The 25476-nt window shown below is 64.6% G+C and overlaps 1 protein-coding gene across 11 annotated transcripts in view; it reads left to right on the forward strand.

Annotated features, from left to right (window-relative positions):
- SEMA4D (semaphorin 4D) overlaps window positions 1–25476 on the forward strand; it is an 84042-nt gene that overhangs the window by 44433 nt on the left and 14133 nt on the right. For all 11 annotated transcript variants that reach the window (XM_082694180.1, XM_082694182.1, XM_082694176.1 and 8 more), the window contains exons 2-13: window positions 5873–5939; window positions 10866–11208; window positions 12414–12559; window positions 14576–14638; window positions 15990–16088; window positions 18391–18484; window positions 19020–19133; window positions 19718–19869; window positions 20662–20837; window positions 20936–21092; window positions 21697–21919; window positions 22633–22748. In XM_082694180.1, coding sequence (XP_082550306.1) covers window positions 11109–11208; window positions 12414–12559; window positions 14576–14638; window positions 15990–16088; window positions 18391–18484; window positions 19020–19133; window positions 19718–19869; window positions 20662–20837; window positions 20936–21092; window positions 21697–21919; window positions 22633–22748 — 1440 coding nt within the window. In that variant the 5' untranslated portion in view covers window positions 5873–5939; window positions 10866–11108. The remainder of the gene's footprint in view (window positions 1–5872; window positions 5940–10865; window positions 11209–12413; window positions 12560–14575; window positions 14639–15989; window positions 16089–18390; window positions 18485–19019; window positions 19134–19717; window positions 19870–20661; window positions 20838–20935; window positions 21093–21696; window positions 21920–22632; window positions 22749–25476) is intronic.

The raw sequence follows: 25476 nt of genomic DNA on the forward strand, positions 1-25476 counted from the left end.
CCTCTGTCCTCACCAGGGATGCAGTGGCAAGGCCCTAGTGGGGGCAGAGGGCGGCCTGGCTTATACTGGTGCAGGAAGGTTCAGAGGCTCTGGCAGATCTTCCCGTTGATTTTTGGTTCGTGAGCTGTGAGGAGACCCCACTGTGTCCATGCTGCCTGGCTCCTGCACTCCCCAGCACGGGTCCCAGGACGGAAGGTGGCTGCTCAGGCCGGCTGGGGACCGTGAGGGGCAGCCAGCCTCCAGCCCACGTCCTCCCGCCAGAAGATGACATGAGGCGCGGCCAGAGCCACAGCCATGTCTCCGCGGCACCCGGGAGGTGACACGGGCCTCAGAAAGGGGACGCCTGCCTGCCGCGGCGTCCACATGTGGGAAGGCGGGACGCTCTGGGCTGCAGGGCAGGTCACAGGGCCGGCGTCCGGCGAGCCTGGCCTGCGGTCGGGGCGTAGACCCCTCTCCTGTGTGGAGGCTGCAGAGTGGACCCCTGCAATCCGGGGTCTGGGCTTCCCTTGACCTGGGACTTGAGCAGAGGCCGCTCCAGACACCCACTTGCCGTCGGGACCGACGAGAGCAGCTGCTGGGTCCGGTCCAGTTGTTTCAACCACCCTGAACGGGGGGTTTGCTCGAGGCCAGACCCGCACCGTTTGACGTGGCCCCGTCCCACATGCAGCGTCGGCTCCTGGAAGCATCCGGAAGCCGAGGAGGACCGCGAGGGAGGGTCAGTGGGACGGGCGAGTCCGGTCCAGCGTGGGGCTCCCTGCGCTCCCCTCAAAGGTCAGGCTGTGGCGGTGCTGACATCGGGCTGTGCCTCTGTGTGCTGTTTGGAAAGTAGAGATGATTGAGACTCGGGGCAGAAGCCGTGTGCGGGGGACTGGGCGGGGGTCCTCTTGGCAGCCATGGAGCCCCGTGCGGTCCAGCTCCTACCTGCCCACAGCCGCCGCGAGGCCCATGGTTGATGGAGCGGGGGCTGGTGCGGTTAGAGCACGGATCCCAGGGGCCCAGGCTCAACGTGACCAGGTTGGCTGCCAGGCACTCTGCAGCGGCTGTGCGGCCTGCGGGGGCGTTTCTGGGGGTCCCCTTGAAGGGGTATAGAAGCTGGCGAGTCAGAGCAGATGCCTGTGTGCAGGTGGCTGTGCAGAGAGGCCGGCGTGGCGGCCACCGGGCGTGCTGGTGGGCCCCATGTCCTGCTGGGGGCCCGCCCCTGGGCCCTCACAGTGCTTTCGCCCACGGCTTGTGCCTTCTCTAATGGGTTTTCGCCAAGTGGAGAGCAGAGGCCCCGTCCCAGAGGGAGGCCGGGTGCAAGGAGAGGACTTTGTTCTGGCTCAGCCTTCGCAGACTTGAGCTGGACGGTGGCCTGCGGTCGAGCTGGCCTGGCTCTGCGACCCTGCTGTGTATTTTTAAGGAGTCACTAAAGAGGAACACAGAGAGTGGCATTTTGTGGTTTTTAGACTTAAAAAAGAACTGTCCGCCTAGACCTGGGCTTGTCCGGGCTCCAAGGCCCGTCCTCCCACTGTGGCTGAGCGGAGAGGGTTGCTGGTCGCTCTGCAGCTGGGCTAGGCCTGTGCAAGGGGCAGGAGTCGGGTCCCCTGGTGAGACTGTGCACACTCCCCCTGCGGGCACTTGGCAGGCAGGACACTGCCCCAGGTGGCCTGGAGCATAGTCTCAGCCAGCCCCCGGGGTGGGCACGGCTCCAGACAATTCTGTGAGACCTTCATGCCCTGACCAACACAGAGAGGAGGAGATGCCTGCTGTGGGCTTGGGGTGCCCCTTATCTCTGCCCTGAGCTCCTCGAGAAGCCTCCGTTCACCGTGGAGCCAGACGCTTCCACAGAGGGTGGTTTCCATCCCTGCCTGCTGAGCTGTGGCCCGCTCCAGTCCCAGGGTGATGGACTGTTTTGGAAACAAGTATAGGAAGGGCAGGGGACACCAGCTCTTTCATTGCAAAAATGTGCACCTCGAGCAACAGAAGCCTTCAGCAGGGGCCGGAAGGAAGTAGCTTCTGCAGATAGGCTGTGGTTAGAAGAGCTCCTGGGTGGAGTTTGCTGGTAGTTAAAATCACTCTTTAAAAGGAAATGGTAAGGGGTGCCTGGCCGGCTCAGTCAGTAGAGTGTGGGACTCCTGATCTCGGGGTGGTGTGTTCCAGCTCTCTGATGAGTGTGGAGCCTGCTTTTTTAAAAATGAATTTTAAGTGAGAAATTGGCAAAGATCTGAATGTCCAGTATTATCCTATTTAATTACAGGGTTGTAAATTATAGGGTTGTGGGGTTGGAGGAGGCTTGGGAGTGCTGGGTGGCGCCCACGGGTGAGCGCCGTGCAGGAGACCCACAGTGCACTCAGAGGTCCTGCCCTCCCCTCTGGCCAGCCCACAAGGGACACCCCCACTTCCTGGACTTCCTGGTCTCGGTGGCTGCAAGCCTGCCCCTCCTGTCCTGGGGCACTGAGCTGGGATTTCTCTGCACTCACGGCCGCTGGACTCTGTGCTCTGTGTCAGATCCCTTAGATGGAGGTCCGGCAGAGGCCCGATCAGTCAGACATGATGGGAAGTCTGTCTGCTGTTCATGGAGACTTGTATTTTGGTGGAGTCGTTGAGTAAGCTTCCAGGTGGGAGCCATATGTGAGTAGCGCACTACGCAGCGATTCGGCAAGTCTGAATTACTCGGCGCTTGTCACCGTTAGGTGTCCCCGTCTGTCACCACGCGGCGTTGGGAGGGTTACTGGCGATGTTCCCTGTGCCCTACTCCTGTCCCTGAGACTTCCTTCCGTTGTCACTGGGACTTTGTACCTCTGAATCCCCCTCCCTCCCTCCTCCCACTGCCTGCCCCCGTGACCCCAGTTTGCTCTCTGTTTAAGAGTCTGGTTTTTTTGTTTGTTCATTTGTTTTGTTTTTTAGATACCCGAGTAAGTAAACTGCGTTTCTCTGACTTACTTAGCGTGAGTTTCTAGGTCCCTCCACGTTCTTGCAAATTTCAAAATGTTATTCTTTTTGATGTCTGCATAATATTCCACGCTCTGTGTGTTTGTGTGTGTGTGTACACGTGCACGCGTGCAGTGTGTGTGCACTTGCATGCGTGCGGTGTGTGTGTACACGTGCACGCGTGCAGTCTGTGTGTGCACTTGCATGCGTGCGGTGTGTGTGTGTACACGTGCACGTGTGCGGGGTGTGTGTGCACCTGTGTGAGTCTGGTGTGTGTGTGTCTGTACACGTGTGCGCGTGCGGTGTGTGTGTGTGCACCTGCGCGCGTGTGGTGTGTGCACCTGTGCACATGCAGTGTGTGTATGTGTGCACTTGTGCACATGTGGTGTGTGTGCGTGCACTGCGTGCGTGTGGTGCGTGTTGTGTACACGTGTGCGCATGCGGTGTGTGTGTGTGTACACGTGCGGTGTGTGTGTACACTTGCGTGCGTGCGGGGGTGTGTGTGTACACGTGTGCGCATGCGGTGTGTGTGTGTACGCGTGCGGTGTGTGTGTACACGTGTGTGCGTGCGGGGTGTGTGTGTTTACACGTGCACGCGTGCGGGGTGTGTGTGTGTGTACACGTGCACGCGTGCGGACACACACACACCCCTTCCTTATCCATTCATCTATCAAAGGACACTCGGGCTAATTCCGTGTCTTCCCATTGTCCGTAGCGCCCGCGAGCGCACGCATACACGGGTCTTTTCGGATTCGTGTCTGTTGTCATTGGGTGGATACCCCCCGTCGAACTGCTGGATCGCGGAGTAGTTCTGTTGATTTTTCTGAGGAGCCTGCGTCCTGTGCTCCACGTGACCACACGCGTTCACACTCCCACCAGGAGGGCGTGAGCGCGCCGTTCACTTCGTGCTTCTTTCCCCAGCAGTGCGGTCGTCCACCGTTTCCAGAGTCCGAGTGGTCCCCTGCGTGGGCACCTCACATGGCTGGGTGCAGCCGTCCGAATTCCTGGTGGGGAACCGGGGCAGGATTCTGGGCCCGTGCTGCCCTGCGGGCCCTCGCCACTGCGCCCTAGAGCAGCTGGCCTCCTGGCTGCCCTCCTCAGAGGTGGGGAGGAGCCTCTTGCTTTGATGCGCAAACCCGCAGTCGGGGTCAGGGGCTTTTGGGAGCTGAGGTCACATCTGCAGAACAGAGACCGGACGCGTGCAGGACGAGCCTGGCCTTCGCTCTCTGCTGTGGTCAGAGCGGCCACGGGACCGCTGCCTTCGGCGTGGGCTGCGCCTCCCACGCTCGCCTTCACCGTGGGGAGCGGAGGCCAAGGCCAAGCTGGCGGGAGGGAGAGGGAAGCGCTCCTCGCTCCTGACTAACTCCCCCGGTTTCACACGAGGACTGCTGGGCTCTTCCTGTGCGGTCGGAGAGAGGCACCGTGCAGGGAGCCGCGGAGTCCGGCAGGACGCCAGCAGGTGTGTGAGGACGTCCCCTGCCCTGCGCTGTGGCGGTGCCGAATTACAGCGCGGGGGGTTCTCTGTCGAGAAGCGAGCGTAGACCCGTGTAGAGAGCTGGGGCCCGGGACCGGCTGTCAGCGGGGCCGGAAGTGTCTTTTTCTTTTTTAGTCAGGAACCATGGGGCTCAGAGCTGTTTGGCGGAGGGCAGAGGCGAGGTGCGGTGAGACGGGGCTCACAGACACACAACCTGCCCTCAGTGCTCAGCGCCGTGAAATTCGGAGAAACGCGAGACGCGCCTTGTCCGACCCCAGAGCAAGCAGCTCTGGGTGTGACAAAGGCTTAACTGAATTTCCAGAAGAGAGAAGTTTTTCAGTTTCAGATTTCTTGGCATTCAGGTTGTTTGTGCAGTTCTCTTGCAACGCGTGCATCACTTTATTTCCCCGTGTTTTGGGGAGCGCACAGGTGGCCTGCCCGTGCGAACAGGTAAGCCCCACGGTTGGTCACACTTGCCCGTCGCCTGTCCATCGATTGTGGCAACACCTCCCCCAGCGTTCAAACAGAAGATGTGGGTCCTGGGTGCTGGGAGGGCACGGTCTCGTCGGGGGGCGCTCCCTGGCATGCTCCTATGCGCTGCGCCGTCCAGTACCTGACCCAGAATCAGACGGTGAGATGGAGGAATCCAAAACCATTTCTGCCGGTGCTCAGGGGTCACATTTGCTCGGGTTCCTGGGACATGTCTTGGGCCACAAGGGGCCCTGGGAGACCCTGGGAGTCATGACTCTGGGAGTCCTAGGTATGGGGTGGGGTGCCGGCTGTCTCTGTGCTGCGGGCGTGACGGGTCCCACTCCGGGGGTGCTGTGTGGGAGAGACAGAGTGTTGGCTTCTAGCGAGCACCTCCTACTTCTCAGCAGTCTTCCAGAAAATGGCACGCGTTGTACCAGCTCTTAAAGCAAAAGAAATCAAAACTATATCCCAACCACCAAAAAATGCTGCGTTTGATTCTGAGGTTTAGAAACTGGTGGATCACTCACAACCACGGGGACTGGCACGGAAGTCCTCGACACCTTCGCGCACCTGCGCGGTGCCTGCTGGGGCGGTCGCTCCCATTCTCCGTGTCGTGCGCCATCCCTCTGGAGTCGCGCTTCCCTTCTGGGGGCGCCCCCCGACTGCTGGATTTCAGGGAGGATAAGTTCTCGAGGTTACAGATCTGAGACTAACGGCCTGGTTCTTTTTCGGCAAATAGCGAACCAAGACCGTGGGGCGTATTGGCGGGCTTACTCTGCAGGGAAGGGACTGGTCAGTTGGGGACCCACCAGGTTACATCTCCTTCACGGGCGCGATTGCACACTCATTCCTCCCTCCCGTTTGCACAAGTGCATGAGTGCCACGCCCATCCCGGGGTCTGGAGGTTAAAAAAAAAAATGCAAGAGTTTCTTTTCAGTGCATCTGTAGTCGTGATGCTGTGGGTACATGCACGGAGAACTTACATGCTGAAATGGTCTCCTTTCCTGTTCCTTTCAGAGCCCAGATTTCTGAAGACTCCGTCCTGGAAACGACTGAGGGACGTTTCTGGAGGCGCAAGATACAGGTAAAAACATGGTTTCTCCACATGCGTCCCAGTCTAGCAGAGCCGACACCTCGTAGAAGCCTCAGTGGGGTCCGGCACACGGCTGGTGCCAGCTGCCTGTGTGCTCCGCAGGGCCGGGGTCGGGACGCGGCTGCTGCCACGCAGGCTTCTGTCCGTGCTGGGCGCCTGAGTCCCGCGCACAGCCTGCCTCTCCCCGTCCCACGCCTGCCCTACCCGCCCTGTGTTTCTGTTTCTGTTCCGGGTCTCTGGGCTGCAGGGGCTGGTCAGCGGGGTCCAAGGTGCGGGGAGGGTCTCCGCGTCCCCCTGGCTCTGGATCGGGCCGTTCTGTGGCGGATCTTCACGCCGGCCGCGTAGTCCCAGCTGGAAAGGAAAGAGAAATGTCTGTTTCACGTAAAAGCAGAAGGAAAGCCCGCACCCTCCCCCCTTCTCTTTGCGGTCATTCCTGTCCTGCGCGGATGTGGCTCGGGCCGGCCTCCAGCAGCCCCAGGGGCTCCGCAGCCGCCGTGCTGTGCGGGACCTGCCTGGCCGGCTTGCTGGGGCCCTGTTAGCAGATGCAGCTCTACCTCTAGAGCTCTTGGCACTGTCCGTGTTTACGCGTGGGCTCACACGTGTGTGCTTTCCGTTCCCTGCCCCGTTGGGCCGGGCTGCTGGCCCGTGGGGGTGACGCACGGTCGGAATTCCAAGCCCCGACACTTACCAGTATTTTCCCTTCAGGCCATTGATCTTTGATTTTGTTTGTTGATCTCCTTATGTAAAACAAAAAAGTCGTTGGGGATCTTGGGGGAGTTGGGACGACCAGGTCCGTGCACTGAGGCTGGGTGAGCAGCGTGGAGGTCCCTGAGGTAACGCCCCGGGGACGGGCCCGCCTCCCGCCTGCCTTGTGCTAACAGGCGCGCAGCCTAGAGAGCAGACGAGGCCCCGTCCCCTCCTTCATGTCCATGCGGATGGGAGAGACAGGTCCTGAACACCCGGTGGCCCTGGGGGAGGGGCCGGCGCACAGACGGCCTTGGGACGTGCCGCTCCGCCCCCGGGCGGACTGGGTGGAGCGTGTGCACAGGGCCTGGGTTCCCTGAGGCGAGAGCTGTCAGTCCGTCCGGCACAGGGCGGTGTGAGCTCACTGTGCACGCGACAGACACCGGTCCGTCCGGCACAGGGCGGTGTGAGCTCACTGTGCACGCGACAGACACCGGTCCGTCCGGCGCAGGGCGGTGTGAGCTCACTGTGCACGCGACAGACACCGGTCCGTCCGGCGCAGGGCGGTGTGAGCTCACTGTGCACGCGACAGACACCGGTCCGTCCGGCGCAGGGCGGTGTGAGCTCACTGTGCACGCGACAGACACCGGTCCGTCCGGCGCAGGGCGGTGTGAGCTCACTGTGCACGCGACAGACACCGGTCCGTCCGGCGCAGGGCGGTGTGAGCTCACTGTGCACGCGACAGACACCGGTCCGTCGGCACAGGGCGGTGTGAGCTCACTGTGCACGCGACAGACACCGGTCCGTCCGGCACAGGGCGGTGTGAGCTCACTGTGCACGCGACAGACACCGGTCCGTCCGGCGCAGGGCGGTGTGAGCTCACTGTGCACGCGACAGACACCGGTCCGTCCGGCACAGGGCGGCGTGAGCTCACTGTGCACGCGACAGACACCGGTCCGTCGGCACAGGGCGGTGTGAGCTCACTGTGCACGCGACAGACACCGGTCCGTCCGGCACAGGGCGGTGTGAGCTCACTGTGCACGCGACAGACACCAGCAGCGCTCCCTGGCTCTTCGTCCCCCTCCGCAGCAGTGACCACCGTTCATAGCTGGGTGTGCGTCCGCATATGCTTCCACGTGTGTCCGTGGGGGCTGGGGGGTGGCCCCCTCCCTGGACACAATGTGGGTCGTCCCACCTGCTACCAAGTGGCCGCGAGCGTGTGGTGCTCTATGCTCACGAGCGCGTCTCCTGGGGCTGCCTGGGTCTCCGGCGTCTGAGGCCAAGCTCCCTGTGATGACAGGACAGCCATTCTAGGGTGGCCCCGCCGTCCCCCAGGAGCAGCATCCAGCCTGGACAGTGCAGTGGTTGCCCTGGAAATGCCAGGATGGCGCTAAGCAGGGGGTCAGGGGCGTGTGCAGGTACACACAGCCCTCCTCCCCAGAAGGAGACAGCGTTGTTGATGGCCACGTGCGCGGGGTCTGGTGGTGCTGCACAGGCACTCGGACTCCATCTGTGGGCCTCCCTGCTGGGGCAGCCATGGCTGGCCCCTCGCTGCTGCCCCGTGCACCTGCCGGTCATCAGGCTGGTGGTCTGACGGCATCACCCCGCTGCTCTCCGCATCTTGGGTCCCGTCAGCGCACGCATGGCACACACGTGCCCACGTTCGGGTGCGGGAATGAGGTTGAGGCATGTCAGGAAGCCCCCACGCCCTGACGGCTTGGTTGTCTCTGCAAGGTGGTGGAGGGTAAGCAGGTGACCTGGCCACTGTCCCCCTGTCCCGCCATCCATCTCCAGGGCTGAGCACACGAATCACGGTGGAGCGGGGGCGTCACTCCAGGGGAGTATTCTGAGTTCTGGGGGAACTGACGTCCACACAGCGAACCGTTGATCAGGCACGTGACATGTGACACTGGGAGCTCCTGGAGCCCGTCCTGAGTGGGAGGGGGCTGTTTGCAAGGTGCTGCCGACCCCACAGCCAGCATCAGGGGAAGGAGCCCAGGGCGGCTGCCAGCCTGGGGGCAGGCGAGGGAGGTGGGGCTGTGGAGTGGGAGGTCAGTCTGGGGACGAGGGCAGCCAGGGGGCTGTGGGCCCGCGGGGAACAGGGATGGGCGTGGGGGGCGGGCAGCCTGGGGGTAGCCGAGAGAACGAAGATGGGCCAGGGGTCAGCCTGGGGGGCAGGCAAGAAAGGGGCAGCTGTGGCAGGTGCGTGTCCCTCCCCTGTCCCTCCCCTGTCCCTCCTCTGTCCCTCCCCCCTTCCCCCCCTCCCCCCCTCTCCCTCCCCCCTCCATCCCTGTCCCCCTCCCCCTCCCCTCGCCGTCCCCCAGTGCCCCGTCCTTCGCCCCCCCATCCCTGGCTCCCCCGTCCCTCCCCACGCCCCTCTCTCCGCCCCCCCCCCCCCCGTCCCTATTCTCTGTCCGTCCTCTGGTCTCTGCACCCCCTGTCCCTCCAGCACTGAGTGGCCCGTCTGCTTCTGGATTTAGCGTCAGTCCCCCCCTCGCTGTGGGGCGTCAGGGCTGGCCCTTCCCGTGCACCCCAGACGGGGTTTCAGCCGCAGACCAGCGCCTGGCCGTGTGTGGCCCGTGACACGTCGGGGCTGCTTCTGCGCGGCCCCGGGGCCCGGAGTACCCGAGGCAGAGACCACACAGCCCAAACCTGCGGCATCGGTGGGACAGGGTGCCGGCCCCCACGCAGGGCGAGCCCATCCCGCGGACAGCGCGCGCCCTGCCCTGGCTTCGTGGCCTTGTAGCGGCAGCGGGGTGAGGACAGGCCTGGCCGGCACGCCTTCGGCAGGAAAGGGAAAGGCAGAGTAGTGCCCCAACAAGAAAGGGGAGCGGGCAGCTGCGGCCTGGCTGTGCCCACTGTCAGTCCTCCCCCAAGGCCCCCCACGAGTCCTCCTTACTGAGTGGAGTGGGGCAGTGGCGCCCAGGGCACAGGCATGAGAAACAGACAAAGGTGCAGGGAAGATGCCGTGAAGTCCACAGTGACACCAAGGGCAAGCCCTGCCGCGTGATAGGATTCCAGCCGCATGAGAGGTGACCTCTGGGAAGGACGAGGAGGCAGTCCAGGAGGGCTTCCCGGAGGTGGTGGCTTGGCTAGTTGAACAGAAGTGAGAACTTCCCCTCATGCCCTCTTGGGAGGTTCGGTTTGGCTGTGGTGTCAGGAAGCAGCCCGAGTTGGTACATGTAGCTTGCGGGGGCCCTGGGGAGGCTGAGCAGGGGGACTGTGGAGGGCGGTGTGGCGCTGGCTGCCTCTTGGCCATCCCCGAGTGGTGGTGATGGTGGGGGTGAATGGAAGGCTCCAGAGAGGGGCTCAGGCCCATTGGCTTGAGCCTTGCAGGGCCCCCTCCGGGGAGGGAGGCAGGCTGCTCCGCTGTCTCACAGAAGAGGAAACCCTGTGGTGTGTACCAGTGGCTCTCCTGTGGGGCCTCTTGGGGCAGCACATCTGGGAGGGACGGGGGTCCTGCCTCTGTTCCAACAGCTTTTGGTTGCAGTGCGTCCTGAGAAGTCAGAAAGAATCAGGTCACGGTCCCACTGGCGTCCTGGCAAGAGGCCCCGCCCGGGTCAGGGCGAACCCCAGCGTTTGCCGTGCCTCAGTGGTCCACAGCAAGGCCACCCTGCCCCCCACCGCAGGGCACCTTGGGGATGGCACGTGGGGCAGGGTGTGGGGGCCGGGGCACCACCCAGCCCACCCCCAGCCTGCAGCCTCTGCCCTCCAGCGAGTGGCTTCCCAAGGACCCCGAGACCCCCTAGCCGTGCGTTCTGTGGCTCGGGGACGTCTCTGGTGTGGCTGGAGGCCGCTGTCCCGCACGGCACGGTCACGTGTGCGTGTGTGCTCCTGCGCGTGCGAAGTGGCCTGTGCGCACACGGCTCAGCCTCCGCTCGGTGCTCCCGGCCTTCCGCCCAGCTGACCTCCCCGGCGGGCGCTACGGGGGCTGGGAGGCCAGGGTCCGAGGGGACACCCGTTGCCTGGTTCGCACCTTTGCATGACGTCACCGGCAGGGCATGCGCCACATCTGCACACGGGGGCGGCCGGGGAGCGGGGTGGGCGCTCGTCCCGGTCTGGGTCCCGGCAGCTGCCCTGGAGCTCCGCTCCTGGTGACGGGGTCGCAGCGTCCGTGTGAGCCTGCGCCCTGACCACCCCTGCCCTGGCGTGGACAGAGCCCTGGGCGCAGTGGGGAATAGAAGCTGTGTTACTACGGGCATCCTGACCTCTGACCTTTGTTCTCCCTTCCAGAATCTTTTCGTGAGGCCAAAAAGCAGCACACCGCTTAAGATCCGGGCAGCCTTCAACACTGGCAGTGGTGACCTCGCCCGACACGTGGGAAATGCGGGTCCTTGGGGTTTACAGTGTCCACCAGCTCCGGGCTGTGCCGTGCCTCACAGCCGCTAGGCCCTGAGCAGCATCCGCCGGGACCCCCACGGCAGCGCCCCGGCCCACAAGCGTTTGCTGCCCAGGCCCGCTCTGCGGTGCGCAAGGATGTGTGCCCCCGTCGGGGGGCTGCTTGCCGCCCTGGCCATGGTGTTGGGAATGGCGGTGGCCTTTGCACCCAAGCCCCGGATCACCTGGGAGCACAGAGGTACGGGCCGGCCCCTGCAGGCGGGCAGGAGCCTAGGGCAGGTGGGACTGTTGTCGGGCGCGTCTGGGGACTGCCGCTCAGGTCTCCGAACCCGGGGCCCTGACAGCCTGAAGAGGTGCTGTGCGCTCCGCGGGCGCAGCCGCTCCGCACGCTTGTCTGGGGACGAATGGGGCCCAGCTTCCGCCAGCTGCTTTCCTTTGCTGCCCAGAGTCTCTCTCTGCTTCTTCTCCTGGGATCTGCATCCTGAGAGCCCCGGCCTCCCGGCCTCCCGGCGAGAAGAGCAAGGGCTGCAGGCAGGGCTGAGCCGTCTCGCGGGCTGCCCCGGGCCCTGGGCGCGCCGGGTCAGCCTGTCTCCGCGCGGCTGTCTCCAGACAGCAGAGCGCGGGGACGCCTGGTCCTCATGTGGAGCCAGCGGTCCACAAAACCCGGGCTCACGGCACTCATGTGGAGCCAGCGGTCCACAAAACCCGGGCTCACGGCACTCATGTGGAGCCAGCGGTCCGCCAAACCCGGGCTCACGGCACTCATGTGGACGCCGGGTCGGTCAGACCGAAGCAAGTGCCCCTTGGGAAAACGCCCGACACGACTTCTGTCCCTGCCAGGCCGCCCGATTCTCATCCTGCTTGACCGTGCAATAGCCTCTTGAGAGAGGAAACGTCACTTGTTTCTAACTTCGTGGTGCTTAACTCCGAAATCTGCTTGAGTCAAGGAATATATTTACTGGATTGGAACTTTTTAAGCTTTTGAGTTAAATCACATTTTTTTCCTGAATAAGAAAAGCTTAAATACTTTACATTCTCATATACTTAATCTGTGTTAAGATTAAACACACACACACGAGAGCGTGGACAGCATCGTGGTCAGCGGCCTGAGATGGCCGGGGAGGTCACGTGCTTGACGGTCACAGCCCTCAGAGGTCACGCTCCTGGGAGGCCATCTGAGGGCAGGGTTTGGAACCCCACTGGAGGGAGCCGGAACGGACGCTGGGCCGCAGCACTGGTCAAGCACAGTGGCTCGGGGCCTTGCAGGGTTGCGTGGTGGTGGGACTGTCTTAGCGGGTCTGAGTGCCGGCCTCGGGCAGGGGCCGCCTCGGCGAGTGGGTGCACCTGCAGCGCTGGCGACGTGGTGGTGCGCCTGCGCTCAAGCGGGACGGAATGCCCGCCGTGTCCCGGCTCGGGAATGTCTGATGTTCTCTTCCCCCCCAGAGGTGCACCTGGAGAAGTTTCACGAGCCGGGCATCTTCAACTACTCGGTGTTGCTGCTCAGCGAGGATAAGACCACCCTGTACGTGGGGGCCCGGGAAGCCGTGTTTGCCCTGAGTGCGCACAATGTCTCCGAGAAGCAGCAGGAGGTAGGGCGTGGCCGCAGACCTGCCCGGCATTTTCTCCCCGACTCTGCCCTGGGCCTCTCCTGGGGCGTCAGGCCCTTTCCTGGCCACGCAGCCTCCCTGCCCTCCAGCCCGCAAGGGGCCCGTCCCCACGAAGCCGCCTCCTCACCCTGCCTCCCAGCAGCCTCTGTCCTCCCTGGGCCGGCCACTCACCCAGGGGCCTCTGTCCTGCCCTCTTGGACTTTTTACCTTTTCTTTATGGAAAATCTCCGGCCCACACAGGAGTGGAGAAGGTGGGCCCAAGGCCGCCTGTCCCGCTTGGCCCCGGGGTCACCCTCCTCCACCCACGTCCCGGGGCTCTGCTCCCTCTACTTGAAGCAAATTCCCAGACACACTTTTCATCCACGAGGGGTTCCCAAGGTGTCCCCTTCCTAAAGGAAAGGACTCCTTTTTGTCAGAATTAGGAAAATACCACAGTCTTATCCCAAAAATGTCACCAAATCATTGTATTCAGATTCCACAGTCATGACGTTTGATTCTAGTTGAAATTGGACCGTCTGTGGGGTGGGCCACTCTGCCCAGCAAGTGTCCGCGTCCCACTGCTGGCCTGGCCCGTCTCTGGGAGAGCCACCGCTCCCACGTCCTCGGTGACAGGCAGGCCCCTGCTGCGGCCCTCGGTGCATCTCAGAGCTGCGTCCCACGACTTCCCGACTTGGCCTCTCCTCCACGTGGGAGCAGGAAGGCGTCCACAACGGGGTCACCTTCCCTGGGGCCAGTTCCTGTGGAAATAGTTAGATCAGCACCCGAAGTGGTGGCCTCCACGAGCCTGTTTTTGATGAGCTCCTTCTCTCTGAAGGGAGGTAGCGGCGTTGGCGCCTTTTGGGTTTGCAGAACGGCTTTGGAGAGACGGGTCTGAGCCTGTGGGATGTGGCTCCTTCCCTCGCCGCCCCCGAGCCCTGCCCGGAGCTCAGACTGTCCCTTCGCAGCCAGTGGCAACTTCTCCTTAACCGCTGGGCCCTCACACCCGAGCCCGGCACTCGGGCTTGGTTTCCAGCTCTCTCACTGCGTCCTCTATCCCTCTGGGGCCTGGCGAGCACGGCCGGGGCCCATCCGCCTTCATGCTCCTGTGTCCTTCAGCATTTTTATCGACAAAATCATAGGCACTTTACCTTCTGAGGGACGCCGCCATCAGCCGCGGACTTGGTTCTGCTTTCACGTGTTCTGATGACGACCTCTGTCTCCCTGGAAACGCACCGCTCTGACGCGTGTGCTGGCCGGGCCTTCCGGGAGGCGGGTTCATGCGGGACACTTAGTGGGGACCACGTGCACGGGGACTCGCCCGCTGCTGCAGCTCTAGGCTCTTCCTAAGGGCTGAGCACCGCCCGGGGGGCTGCGGCTCTCTGGGTGTCCGTCGTGGGTTGTCACAGGGGGAGACCAAAGACCCCGGGGAAAGCAAGGCAGGAACGGGGGAGCCATTTGCGGGTGGGCCTGCGGCTGCCGGTCCTCTGGAGGGCAGGGGGGGAGGCGCTCGCGGGCTGCCCTGTTCTCCTCACACTCCCCAGGCGTGAAGGGAGCAGGAGCACAGGCCGCGGGGGGCCGCGGGGGGGTGGGGGGCGGAGCTGCTCTCGCCACGCCTGCGGGTACAGAAGACGGGAAGGAGCCGGGTCCACTGTCCGCAGACCGTCCCAGGAACCCACTTTGCTGCTTGAAAACACCTGTGGTGTAGCCAGTTGATAAACCATAAAAACCTCACTGTCCGCACTTGACCTTTGCTGCTGTTTCTAGCAACCAACAAGAATCCGGGGGGCCAGGCACCGCCGGCTTCTGGGGGAGGGTCTCGGGGGGGTTCCTCGAAGCCCCGGTCGCTCGGGACCTCGGTTTTGCGTCTGCCGGCCAGGCCTGGCTGCGCAGTCGATTCCGCCATCGGGGAGCACCCGAGGCCGGCGCGGCAGCGCGCTCGGCAAACCGTGCCTTCTAACGCCGGCACCCCCTCTGGAACGGGGCCTGTGCGCGGGGACGGACTCTCCTTTCTCCTAACAGGCATACTGGAAGGTCTCAGAAGATAAAAAAGCAAAATGTGCCGAGAAGGGGAAATCAAGACAGGTAATTTGGGTCTCAGGACCCTTGGGTGGTGTGGCCGCAACCCAGCCTGGGTCCTCTCTGTGCCCAGAAGCTGAGGCGGGTCTCTCAACGCAGAAGCCCACAGGGCGGGCACTTGGGAAACCGTTTGGTAAAGGTTAGCGTAGTTACGCTGACTCAGATGGTCTCAAACTTGACAGAGACCACCCTTTCCCGTACCTGTTGACTACAGTGTGAGATGCAGGGTCCGGACCATCCCAGCAGCCTGCAGGGGTGCCGTAGGATTTCTGGATTGGGGGCAGGGACCATCCCTTGAGAATCTGCCCCTTCCCCAGGAGATACCGGGCACCTCGGCGCACTGGCCCAAGGGTCTACCTCCCTCAAGGCTCCGGGTTAGCCCACCACCGGCTGGGCCTCCTGCCCGCATCTGGGGCCGGGCCCATGCCTGAGTCTCTGAGCGTGGGGACCTCTGTCTTCCTCGGTAGCTGGGCAGGGCAGCTGAGTTACGGTAGATCTCAGTGGTCGGCTGACTTTAAAATCATTACAGATGGGAAAAAAATGTTTCTGCTGTACTGTTTTCTTGCTGAAACCACCAGATCCCAAGCTGCTTTAGGAAATGGGGAAAGCGCAGGCGTGGCGCGGTGGTCGCTGCTGTCGCAGGCAGTGGTCCGGGAACTGAGTCAGGCCCAGTGCCCGCCCAGCCCGATGTGGAGGCCGCTCAGGGACAGCGGTCTCTCCTGGCTTCCGTGGGGAGGGTGACTTACTGCCAACCAGTTAGAAATGATCCTGCAGGCAAGCACACAAAAACCCAGAAAATCTTCCCCGAGCAGAGATAATTTCAGACAATAGCACATATAATCCCAGTACGTTCATTTCAGCCTAAAATAGCGTGTTCTTCTATGGCGTCTGGTTTTCTCATGTGGGCACAGCCTCAGGCCCCTCCCTCACCCAGCCTGTCCCCAGAGACACTCCGTTTCTGGCCCCGCGCACTGGGGCAGGGGGCTGGGGTCTCCGGGGACGGGGATGGCGGGCAGGATGCCGCACACCCACCGTTCGGGCTGCACCAGGCACGTGTCGAGTGAGAGTCAACGGGTCTCTCCGGTGGTGGGCGTCTCGGCAAAGGGTCAATCAGTGATGGAGTGAAGGGTCCCGGCCCCTGATGGCCGGCCTGGGGGCACCGCAGACGGGTTTGTCCAGGGGCCGCGTCTGGGACCGTCCCCACCGCCTAGGCAGGGCCGAGTGAGCACTGAGGTGGGGGCCAGCCGAGGTGCCGGGCGGGGGACGGCGGGGGTGCTGGTCATGGCCAGCGGTGCCCTGAGATCCGGGCGGCAGTGGGGCTGGCGGGTGACTGATGCGTGCGTGTGTCCCCTCACAGACGGAATGCCTCAACTACATCCGAGTGCTGCAGCCGCTTGGCCCCGGCGCCCTGTACGTGTGTGGGACCAACGCGTTCCAGCCGGCCTGCGACCACCTGGTAAGCCTGGGCGCCCCCTCCCGGCGCAGCAGCGGGGTCCCCGCTCTACAGAGCAGTAGGCTTTTCTGACGGCCAGCAGTGGGGGCGCCTCGGGTAGCTGCGGCCCACTCGCCAGGCTCCCGGGAGCCCACTGGCCCCGGGGGCACCGCAGGGCAGGACTCACAGGACCAGTGGCTGGGGGCACGGAGCTGGCAGTGGGAGGCCCCCTGGAAAGTGAGTTGTCGACCCGCACAGCACCGGCACGCCGTGGTCAGGCCTCCTGCGACCTTCTTGGCCACGTTCTGTACCTGTGGGGAGGCCTGCTGTGACCTGCGTGCTGGTGTTCTGGACGGGTCAGGACTCTGCTCCTGGTGGGTGTGGTGTGGGCTCGCCTGTGCTACAGGCTGAATGTGTCCCCCTAATCCCCCGATGTGAGGGCGTTCGGAGAGGGGACCTGGGAGCCTCCAGAGCCCTCTCTGCACCCCATGGGATGCGGTGGGGGCAGCAGATCCTTACCGTGCCAACCAGCTGGCGCTCCAACCTCCAGAGCTGGAGGGAGAGGGTGCGGCGGCCACTCTGCTCTGGGGCCTTGCCCCGTGCTGTCTGCTGCGGACACCGAGCCCGCTGACGAGGGTGCTGGACCGCATGCCCTCAGGGGGCAACAGCCTGGGTGTGTGCGCGGCTCCTGCTCCAGCCCACCGCAGTCCTCCTGGCCCTGGCCTGCCTCGTGCTGCCTGAGGGGCTTTGCCGAGGGCCCCCACCCTGGCTCCCCAGCCCCCCGCTGACCGGGAGCCGGAAGGACAGAGCACGGGGCGGGGGCAGCAGCCCCTCTCACTCAGGCTCAGCTGAGCTCTGGAGGACCACCACGGAGAGCGGAGGGAAGTATTTGAAACGCACGTGTGGGTGGCCAGTTCCGTCCTCCAGTGACGTCCCCGACTTAGTACCGGCCGGAAGGAAGGGCCCTGCCATGGAGAGCGTCCTTTGCCGGCGCCCCGAAGCAATGAGAATTTAGACAAGAGTCTCCAGCCTGAGTCCGAGCTGAATGGTGGCACAAAGCAGGGGCCAGCGAAGGACACGCGCGGAGACTGTGTGCGCACAGACCCCCGGGGCGGGCATGCGGCCTGCTCAGCTGGCGGTCTGGGCCCACACACGCTGGTCGTGGTGGGAGCGGTGTGCTAAGGGCTGGACCTCCGTCCTCAGAGAGGCTGGGCCTCTTCCCGTGCGAGGGGACAGCGTGTTAAGACGCGTCTGCACACCCAGGGGTCTGCCGGCTGCGCGCTGGTCTGTCCGGAGCTTCTGGCTCCAGGATGTTGGCTCCGCCCCCACGGGCCTGTCCGTTGTTAGGGAAGGGAGTCAGGCTTCCCCCTGAAATCCGGACCTATCATTTTTCCCAGTATTTTTAATAAAAACATGGACGCTGACAGGCTGATCGCACAGGTGGGAGCCGTGGGGCGGGGGGGCGACCCTGCAACCCGCGGCCCCCAGAGGCCTAGGAACAGCCACACTTCCGTACGTGGCCAACGCCAAGCCTGTCGTCCCCTGGGAAGATGCCTCATCCCCCCCGACGGCTCTCCTCCGGGCCGACCCTCGCTCACGCGTCCCCCCGTCCACCCCTAGACCTGCGGGCCATTTGCAGCCCCGCTCATGCTCCCTGGCTTGACGGGGAGTCTGCGTGCTGAAGGTGGGCCACAGCCTCCCCAGGCCCGTGAGCCCCCGGCAGCCCGCGTCCGTTCTCGCCCACCCCCCGACGGGCAGCCGGAGCGCGGGAGGGACGCCCGCCGCCCTTCCGGCCGCTCACCGGTCCTTCCCCTGCCGGGCCTCCCCGCGGACGCGTCGGGAATCTGACGTCCTCCCGGGGTGCGCGCAGGCACGGAAGCACCTCGGCCTCCTCGGGCGGGCCCTTCCCCATCGTGCCGTCAGACTCCGTGTCAGCGTCCCTGCACAAAGCTTTCCTGTTCTTTACTCTTTGGGGTTTTGGGATCCCTGGTTGGGTCAGGACGGATGCCCAAGCCTGAGGTCACCCGGCCTGGTGCGAGTGCGGAATGGCCATTATTTTGATGCTGAAATCCCACACGTGGCTTTCGGCCACTCAGATGGCCTCCTGCCCCGGGTCTGCCCTGTGACCACAGAGCCGTGGGCACCTCACAGCCGCGCGGACCGAGGCTCCTCAATCCCACGAGGCTCTCGTGGCGCCGGCGGCCGGCCCTGGGACCTGCTCCTCGCGGCCCCCCGCCCCCGACAGCGTGTCTGGGCGATGGTTCACCAGGCAGCTGCTGCAAGCGTGGAAATTCAGACGTGTCCTGACACTCCTGTCTGATTGCAGGATTTAACGTCCTTTAGATTCCTGGGGAGACGCGAGGACGGCAAGGGCAGGTGCCCCTTTGACCCCGCGCAGAGCTACACGTCCGTCATGGTTGGTGAGTCCTTTCCCCGGTGGGCGCGGCTCCCTCCGTCTGCCTCCGCGTCCCCTGTCCTCGCGGAAGGCACCGGGCCTCTCTGCAGACCCCCACGTGAGTGTTTGAACTCATCGTGCGAAAGGGTGACCGGCCACCGCCCAGGGCCACAAGTCAGGTTTGCAGGAGGGGGTTTAGGTGGCTCATGAGATGCAAGTCCTGCATCTCTAGTTCACGGCGTGCACGCCCCTGTTGAGGGAGGTCCCTGAGGTGCCACAGTCTCAGGCCAGGAGTCCTGTGCGCCCACCACTATGTCTGTCACTTCCCCGGGGGCAGGGTCACCTGGTGTTAGCGCCCCAACCCCCAAAAAGACCTTTCACATGGAGCGCACGATTGTCCTGGTCTTGGAAATGCAAGGGAAGGCTCCAGAAGCAGCAGCCCCACGCGCCCAGGAGCAGGGCCATGGTCTGTCCCCTCCCTGGGGGGTGGGGTGCCCGAGCCCAGCTGTGACAGGAGCGCTGCCGCTGACCCCTTCCTCTTCCGTCCGGCGCCACTCAAGACGGGGAGCTGTATTCCGGGACCTCTTACAACTTTCTGGGAAGTGAGCCCATCATCTCCCGAAACTCGTCCCACAGCCCTCTGAGGACGGAGTATGCAATACCGTGGCTGAACGGTAAGACGCAGGTGCCCCTGCCGCGGGGTTTCTGGGAGGCTCTGAGCCTCCCCGAGGGCACTTGGTTCCCTGCCTCCCCCGCAGGCTTGTGGTAGCTCCCACACGGGGAGATTCTGGAGCCACAGGGACTCCCAGCTCAGTCCCTCCCCGTGGAGCCCGTGCTGCTTTGAGGCCCCCTTCCCCTCCCTGAAGACGGATGAAGGCCTGATGGTCCCTGGTGACCCAGGCTGACCGGGCCACTCCCCTTGGGAAGACATGTGTCCAGCGGGTTCCCACAGCTCCTGTGGGCACTGACCCGCGGGCTGTGGGCTTGGAAGTCCCCTGGGCTCCCGGACGCGGGGAGTCTGGGGGAGCTGGGACCACGGGCTGCTCCGCTGCTGTGGGCGGGGGGGCACTAGGCCCGTGGATCTGCCGGCCGGGGGTCTGAGCACATGCACGTCCTCAGTGGGACTCCGGGGCTGGGGTGGTGTCCGTTTTCACATGCCCCGCGGGAGGGACACGGCACACGCCCCCTCCTGCGTCCCTTGGGGGCAGTGCCCAGGCCCTGCTCAGCAGAGGAGCGACCGCATGTCTGTCGCTTGCAGAACCGAGCTTCGTCTTCGCGGACGTGATGCGAGAGCGTCCGGACGGCCTGGACAGCGGGGATGACCGCGTCTACTTCTTCTTCACCGAGGTGTCTGTGGAGTACGAGTTTGTGTTCAAGCTGATGATCCCGCGGGTGGCACGAGTGTGCAAGGTGAGCCCAGGCCCTGTGCCCCCGCCGGCTCCCCAACCCCAGGGTGCTCCCGTGTCTGGAGGCCTCGCCACCTGGCCAGGCTCGAAGCTTCCTTTGGAATGTCGGTCTGCCCACCACTTGCCTTCCGTGCCGCAGACGGGTGTGGACGGGCCGCCCCATGCTCAGCCTGCCCTGGGGAAGCCTGGGGGTCCCCCTGCAGACCCCAGGAGTGTCAGCAGGCCTGAGTCTGACGTCCCGTCCCCAGACGTCCCAGGTTCTAGGAAGTTGGTTTTGTTCACTGTGAGCTTGAGCCCTTTGGAGCTGGGATGTCGGCGAGCCGGCTCGCGGTGGGGCTGTTTCTCCTGCCCCCGGCGTAAGCGCGCTCCACTCCAGTCTTGGGCGTCCAGATCGCTGTGTTTCAGGGCTGTCACCCCAGCAGGTCACGTGAAGCGTGTCCGCGTTGTCCCCTGGGCCCAGCTCACTAACACAGGCTTATGGGCGATCCCGCAAAGCCCTTGGAGATGACCTGGTCCTGTACAAGTAGGTGGTCCCCAGGAGCCCTGGTCGGCAGCCTGCTCCAGGGGCCCGCGGTGCGAGGCCGGCAGGGCGTCGGCCGCTGTGAGGCACGTGCGTGGGGACCACCTGTGGGTCCCCCTGCGGCGAGGCCACTGCAGACAGGCCTCTCTGGGTTTCGTGCTGGATGGGAGAGGACGGCGCGGTGGCTGCCCGCTCTATGCGGCCCGGGGTCAGCGCGGCCTCGGTCCCTCCGGTTGGAGCTGCCCCTCCCCACCACGCACGTCCTTCCGGTTTCAGGGGGACCAGGGCGGCCTGCGGACCTTGCAGAAGAAGTGGACGTCCTTCCTCAAGGCCCGGCTGATCTGCTCGCGGCCGGACAGCAACCTGGTCTTCAACGTGCTGCAGGACGTCTTCGTGCTCCGGGCGGAGGGCCTGAAGGAGCCGGTCATCTACGGGGTCTTCACCCCACAGCTGTGAGTGCGCGGGCCCGGGCCGGGGGGGGGGGGGGGCCGTCTGCGGGCCCAGCTGCGGGCCCACCGCCCGCGTGGTCACGCCGTGCCCTGCTCCCCAGGAACAACGTGGGGCTGTCGGCCGTGTGCGCCTACCACCTGTCCACGGCCGAGGAGGTCTTCTCGCGCGGGAAGTACATGCAGAGCACCACGGTGGAGCAGTCGCACACCAAGTGGGTGCGCTACAACGGCGCGGTGCCCACGCCCAGGCCCGGCGCGGTGAGTGGGGCGGGGCCGCGGGGCAGGGGCGGGGCCGGGGGCGTGCCCAAGCGGGCAGGGGCGGGGCCGCAGGGGCCGGGCGAGCAGGCGCCCCCTCAGAGCCCCCGAGGTCGGGCTGTTTGATCTCGTGCGTCCCGCCGAAACGCGGTGTCCGTCAGGGACCTGTGCGCCCCACCCGTGGACCGGAGTCATGTTTTTGGTTTGGTTTTGTTTTTTCCTAAAACGAGTGAATCTGTGTAGAAGCCGGTGTGGCTGCTGGGCCGGCTGCATGGACCGCCCCGCCCCGCCGGCTCGGGCCTCCTCCCTCCTCGCCCGCAGACCTGGGTCAGAGGGTGGCACCGGCCGTGCATGGAGGAGCCCCGCCGCGCTGGGCCCCGGGCTGGGATCCCTGCCGTGTCGGGTTCCGGGACCGCGACGCGTTTCTGACTGAGGACCAGGGACAGACGACGCACAGTTGCGTGTCGCCGGCAGAGCCGCGCCTGGTGGCCTTGCCTGCGGGCCGTAGAGCTGGGCCTGCCGACCGCTGGGGGCCGGCCGCCTGCCCCTCCGCTGGGCCGGGAGCCCGCGGGCCAGTGCGTGCGACCAGCCGCTTTGCTCCCCGCAGTGCATCACGCGCGAGGCGCGGGCCGCCAACTTGTCCAGCTCGCTCAGCCTGCCCGACAAGACCCTGCAGTTCGTCAAGGACCACCCCCTGATGGACAGCTCCGTGACCCCGATAGACAACAGGCCCAGGCTCATCCGAAGCGACGTGAACTACACGCAGGTCGTGGTGGACCGGACCTGGGCTCTGGATGGGACCCCCTACGACGTCATGTTTGTGGGCACAGGTGGGTCCCGCCCCCAGGGTCAGGACCCCAGCAGATCCGGCTCCTCCGCGCTGCGGGGCCCTGCCGCTCCCCACAGGCCCACGGTGCTCACAGGGCTTTACGGGAGAGTCTCCAGCCCTGGCCTCTAAGGTCTGCGACCACCCAAGTCCTGGTCCCTGTCTGGGGGTTCACGTGTGGTAGGTTGAGGCTCGCACAAGGAGTCCAAGTGCTGCCCGTGGGGCCAGCTGAACCTGTCCCGACCTTCCGTGAGAGCCCATTCAGGGAGAGGGCTAGTGGCCGGGCCCAGCGGCAGCCGGCGGGGCCCCACAGTCGGCCCTGGGGACTTTCCAGCATGCTCCGAGCCAGGCTGGGGGGAGGTCCTGCCCTCGCCTGCTGGGGCCCCGCAAGGGACGGCACCCCAGAGGGCCGGCGGAGCCTGGGAGCCACCTCTGCTCCTACCGGCCGGCACCATCTCGCCGCACTGACGTCCACTGGAGTCAGCGATGGTTTTCCAGAAAACCCTGAAGCTGACCCAGGCCACACGAGGCCGAGGTGCATTAACCACTGGTTTTTCCTTTCCCACTTCCAGAGTGCAAAGAGCACCGGCTTCTACATGTCCTGTCGAGGCAGAGTTGAGAGTTAGGACAGGGGCCATTTGCTCCATGGCCGATGGCAGGGCTGGCTCTGTCCTGCCCTCCCAGGCACGTCTCTGACCTCTAGCTTTGCCCTTGCAGACCAGGGCACCCTGCACAAAGCGGTCAGCCTGGAGAACGAGGCCCACATCATCGAGGAGACACGGCTCTTCCAGGACCTCGAGCCGGTCCAGACACTGCTGCTGAATTCTCAGAAGGTAGAGTGGCTGGGTGGGCAGCCTCGCGTGTCCGTGTCACCAGCAGGCTGGGCCGGCACTCACCCGTCTGGTCCAGAGGGCCTGACCTCCAGGCTCTTACAGAAGGTCCTGGGAACCCTGGGCTTTGGGTGGATGGAAGGCTGAGTGATGGAATGGTCACCGCGGGTTGGCGGAGCCTCACCGTGTCTCTGGGGGCCCCCAGTGTGGCCGTGGGGGCATGCTGGCTCAGGGAAACACTCCTGCGCCCCGAGCTTGTCCGGGTCAGCACCTGTCGGCAGTTGAGCTGTTGGTGCAGGAGAGCCGGCTCTGAGCCATGGTGATGAGGCCCACGTGGCCCCCGTCAGGCCCCTTCTCCTGCGTTGGGTCGGGGTCCGGGTCCGGGTCCGGATCCGGATCTGGTTTGGCCCTCCCGCAGGAGCTAGGACTGGGTGCTTGAGGCTCTGGGGCTGCAGTGTCCGTGCGCCGGCCGCACTCTGGCAGTGCCTTCATTACAGGCCCCAAGCTCCGGAGCTCCCGCAACTTCCGAGGGTCACAGGATAGCATGCTTTTGACTTTTTTTCTCCACCATTAACAGTGTGAAATCTGGTATGAGCTAGGGGGTAGCACAGAAATAGCCAAGGGGCTGGACTGGCTCCCTGTCCCCACGGCCTGGGACACAGGCCTCCCTCTTTCCCACAGGGGTGGGGGGTGCAGGAGCAGGAGGGGCAGAGCAGGCCTGGCCCAGGACCGTGAGTGCAGGCCTTAGTCTCTTCGTGTACCTGGGGGACAGCGGACCCTGTGAGTGGTCCGGCCCAGCCCTGTGGCCAAAGGCCTCACCTCTCCGTGTGGGCATCCCCATGCTGTGAGCCCAAGCCCGAGGGGCAGCCGCACGCCTGTTCCCGTAGCTGCAGAGCGGGGCTCGGCCCGGCCCCACCATGCGCAGCCCTGCTCGGCGGGGCCTGCTCTGCAGGGCGTTGCTCACCTGCTGGGTGACCCAGAGTGCATTTTGACCCAGAATGCTCCCGAGCCTCCTCCCTGCATGCGGACCGAGCGTGCCACTGCAGAACGGGGTCCGACAGCCCTTCTGCGCGTCCCCGCAGCCTGCGCTCTGGTGGGGACAGCAGGAAGCAAGGGGCCTGGCAGCCAGGCAGGGGACGAGGGAAGCAGCCAACTTCTCGGGCACCCACGGGTCCCCTTTGTGGTGAGCTTAACGTCCTTGGATCTGGTGTCCAGACTCCGTCACAGGGTCACGCCCCCTCCAAGCCACTGCTGTGTGCACCTTGTCCCGGCGTGTGAGGGAAGACGACCCTAGAGCCTAGGCGAGCTTCCAGCGGCAGGTGCCTCCCCTGCCCCCACCCCACCCCCGGCTTTGCTGTGGGACCAGGAAGCGGGCAGCCCTCCCGCCCGCCCCAGGCGCGTTGCTCGCAGGCCGAGGTCCGGACCCTGATGCATCCGGGTTGTCAGAAGTGTCAGGGCAAAGGCTGGGCCCCCGCGGGCGGAGGCGGGGAGACCACAGCTCCTCTCCGCAGTGGCGTGCAGACACTCAGGCTTCTGGGCGCGAGGCCAGCCGTCCCGTGGGAGGGAGGAGGGGTGGGGAAGGAGGTTATGGCTCAGCACGTGCTCACCTGCCTGTGGCCAGGTCTTGGTCATGTGTCCGTGCCCAGGGGGCAGGCCACACAGGGAGCCGTTGGGGGCCGTCTGTCTGTCCTCACGGGGGCCCCTGCACTGCGCCGCCTAGACCAGCAGGAGGCAGCGTGCATGCCCGGACCCCCACGCCTTCTCTCAGGGTGGGTGGGCTCGGGGGGCTTGGAACGGTGGGTGTGCAGCCACGGCAGCAGGAAGTGGATGTCAGGCAGAAAAAGACCCCCCCCCCCACCAGCCGAGTTGAGGCTCTTGCAGGCAGTCACGTGGGTCTCGGCAGTAGGAAGCCAGCGGGCAGCCCCCGCTGTGGGAACAGAGAGGCTGGGCCATGCTGCCCGAGGACACGCGCGTTCTTCTGTGGTTACTGACGTGGTGAACACGTGTGGATCAGTTACCGTTTCGACCGTTCACACGTGCACAGCTCAGCAGCCGTACCATTTCCAGAACCTTCTCCGCCTCCCGAAGGGAAACCCTTTCCCCACTGAGCACTAACCCAGCCCCTGGCGCCCACCATCCACGTTCTGTGTCTGGGATTTGAGGTCCAGGGACCGCATGTAAGTGGGAGCGGGATTTGTTGTCTGGTGACTGGCCTATCTCACTGCGCACAGGTCCTCGAGGGTCAGCTGTGTGGCCTGTGACAGGATTTCCTTCCTCTTCCAGCCCGAACACTCCTCCGTTCGCACACGCACATCCTGTGTCCCCGCCATCTGCGGGCGCGCGCAGTCCGCCTCCAGCCTGGGCTGCCCTGAGCACGGTGCTCGGACTTCGGAGTCCTGCTTTCAGGTCCTATGGAAATAGGTGGCCGACGTGCTGTCTGGTCCCCTCCGAGCCAGGCGGCGGGCTGCAGCCGCGTGTTGGTGGGGGCGTTCTTTGCAGAACTCCTTCAGCTCCAGGCCCCAGCACGGGTCGGATGTGGCTGTCCACACAGTGACTTAGCCGGGAGGGCCTGAGCCCTGGGCTCCCAGGGCCATGGGGACCCGTGAGGACCAGGGCACAAGCGCGTGCACCAAATCTCACGTCTGGTCAGGTGGTTTCTCTGTCCTTTTAAACACTTTTCATTATGCAGTCGTGTGAGGTCCACAGAGGCATTGGGACGAGGGGCAGGGAC

The sequence above is a fragment of the Mustela nivalis genome (assembly GCF_964662115.1).
Source record: "Mustela nivalis genome assembly, chromosome: 13".
NCBI classification, from domain to species: Eukaryota; Metazoa; Chordata; class Mammalia; order Carnivora; family Mustelidae; genus Mustela; species Mustela nivalis.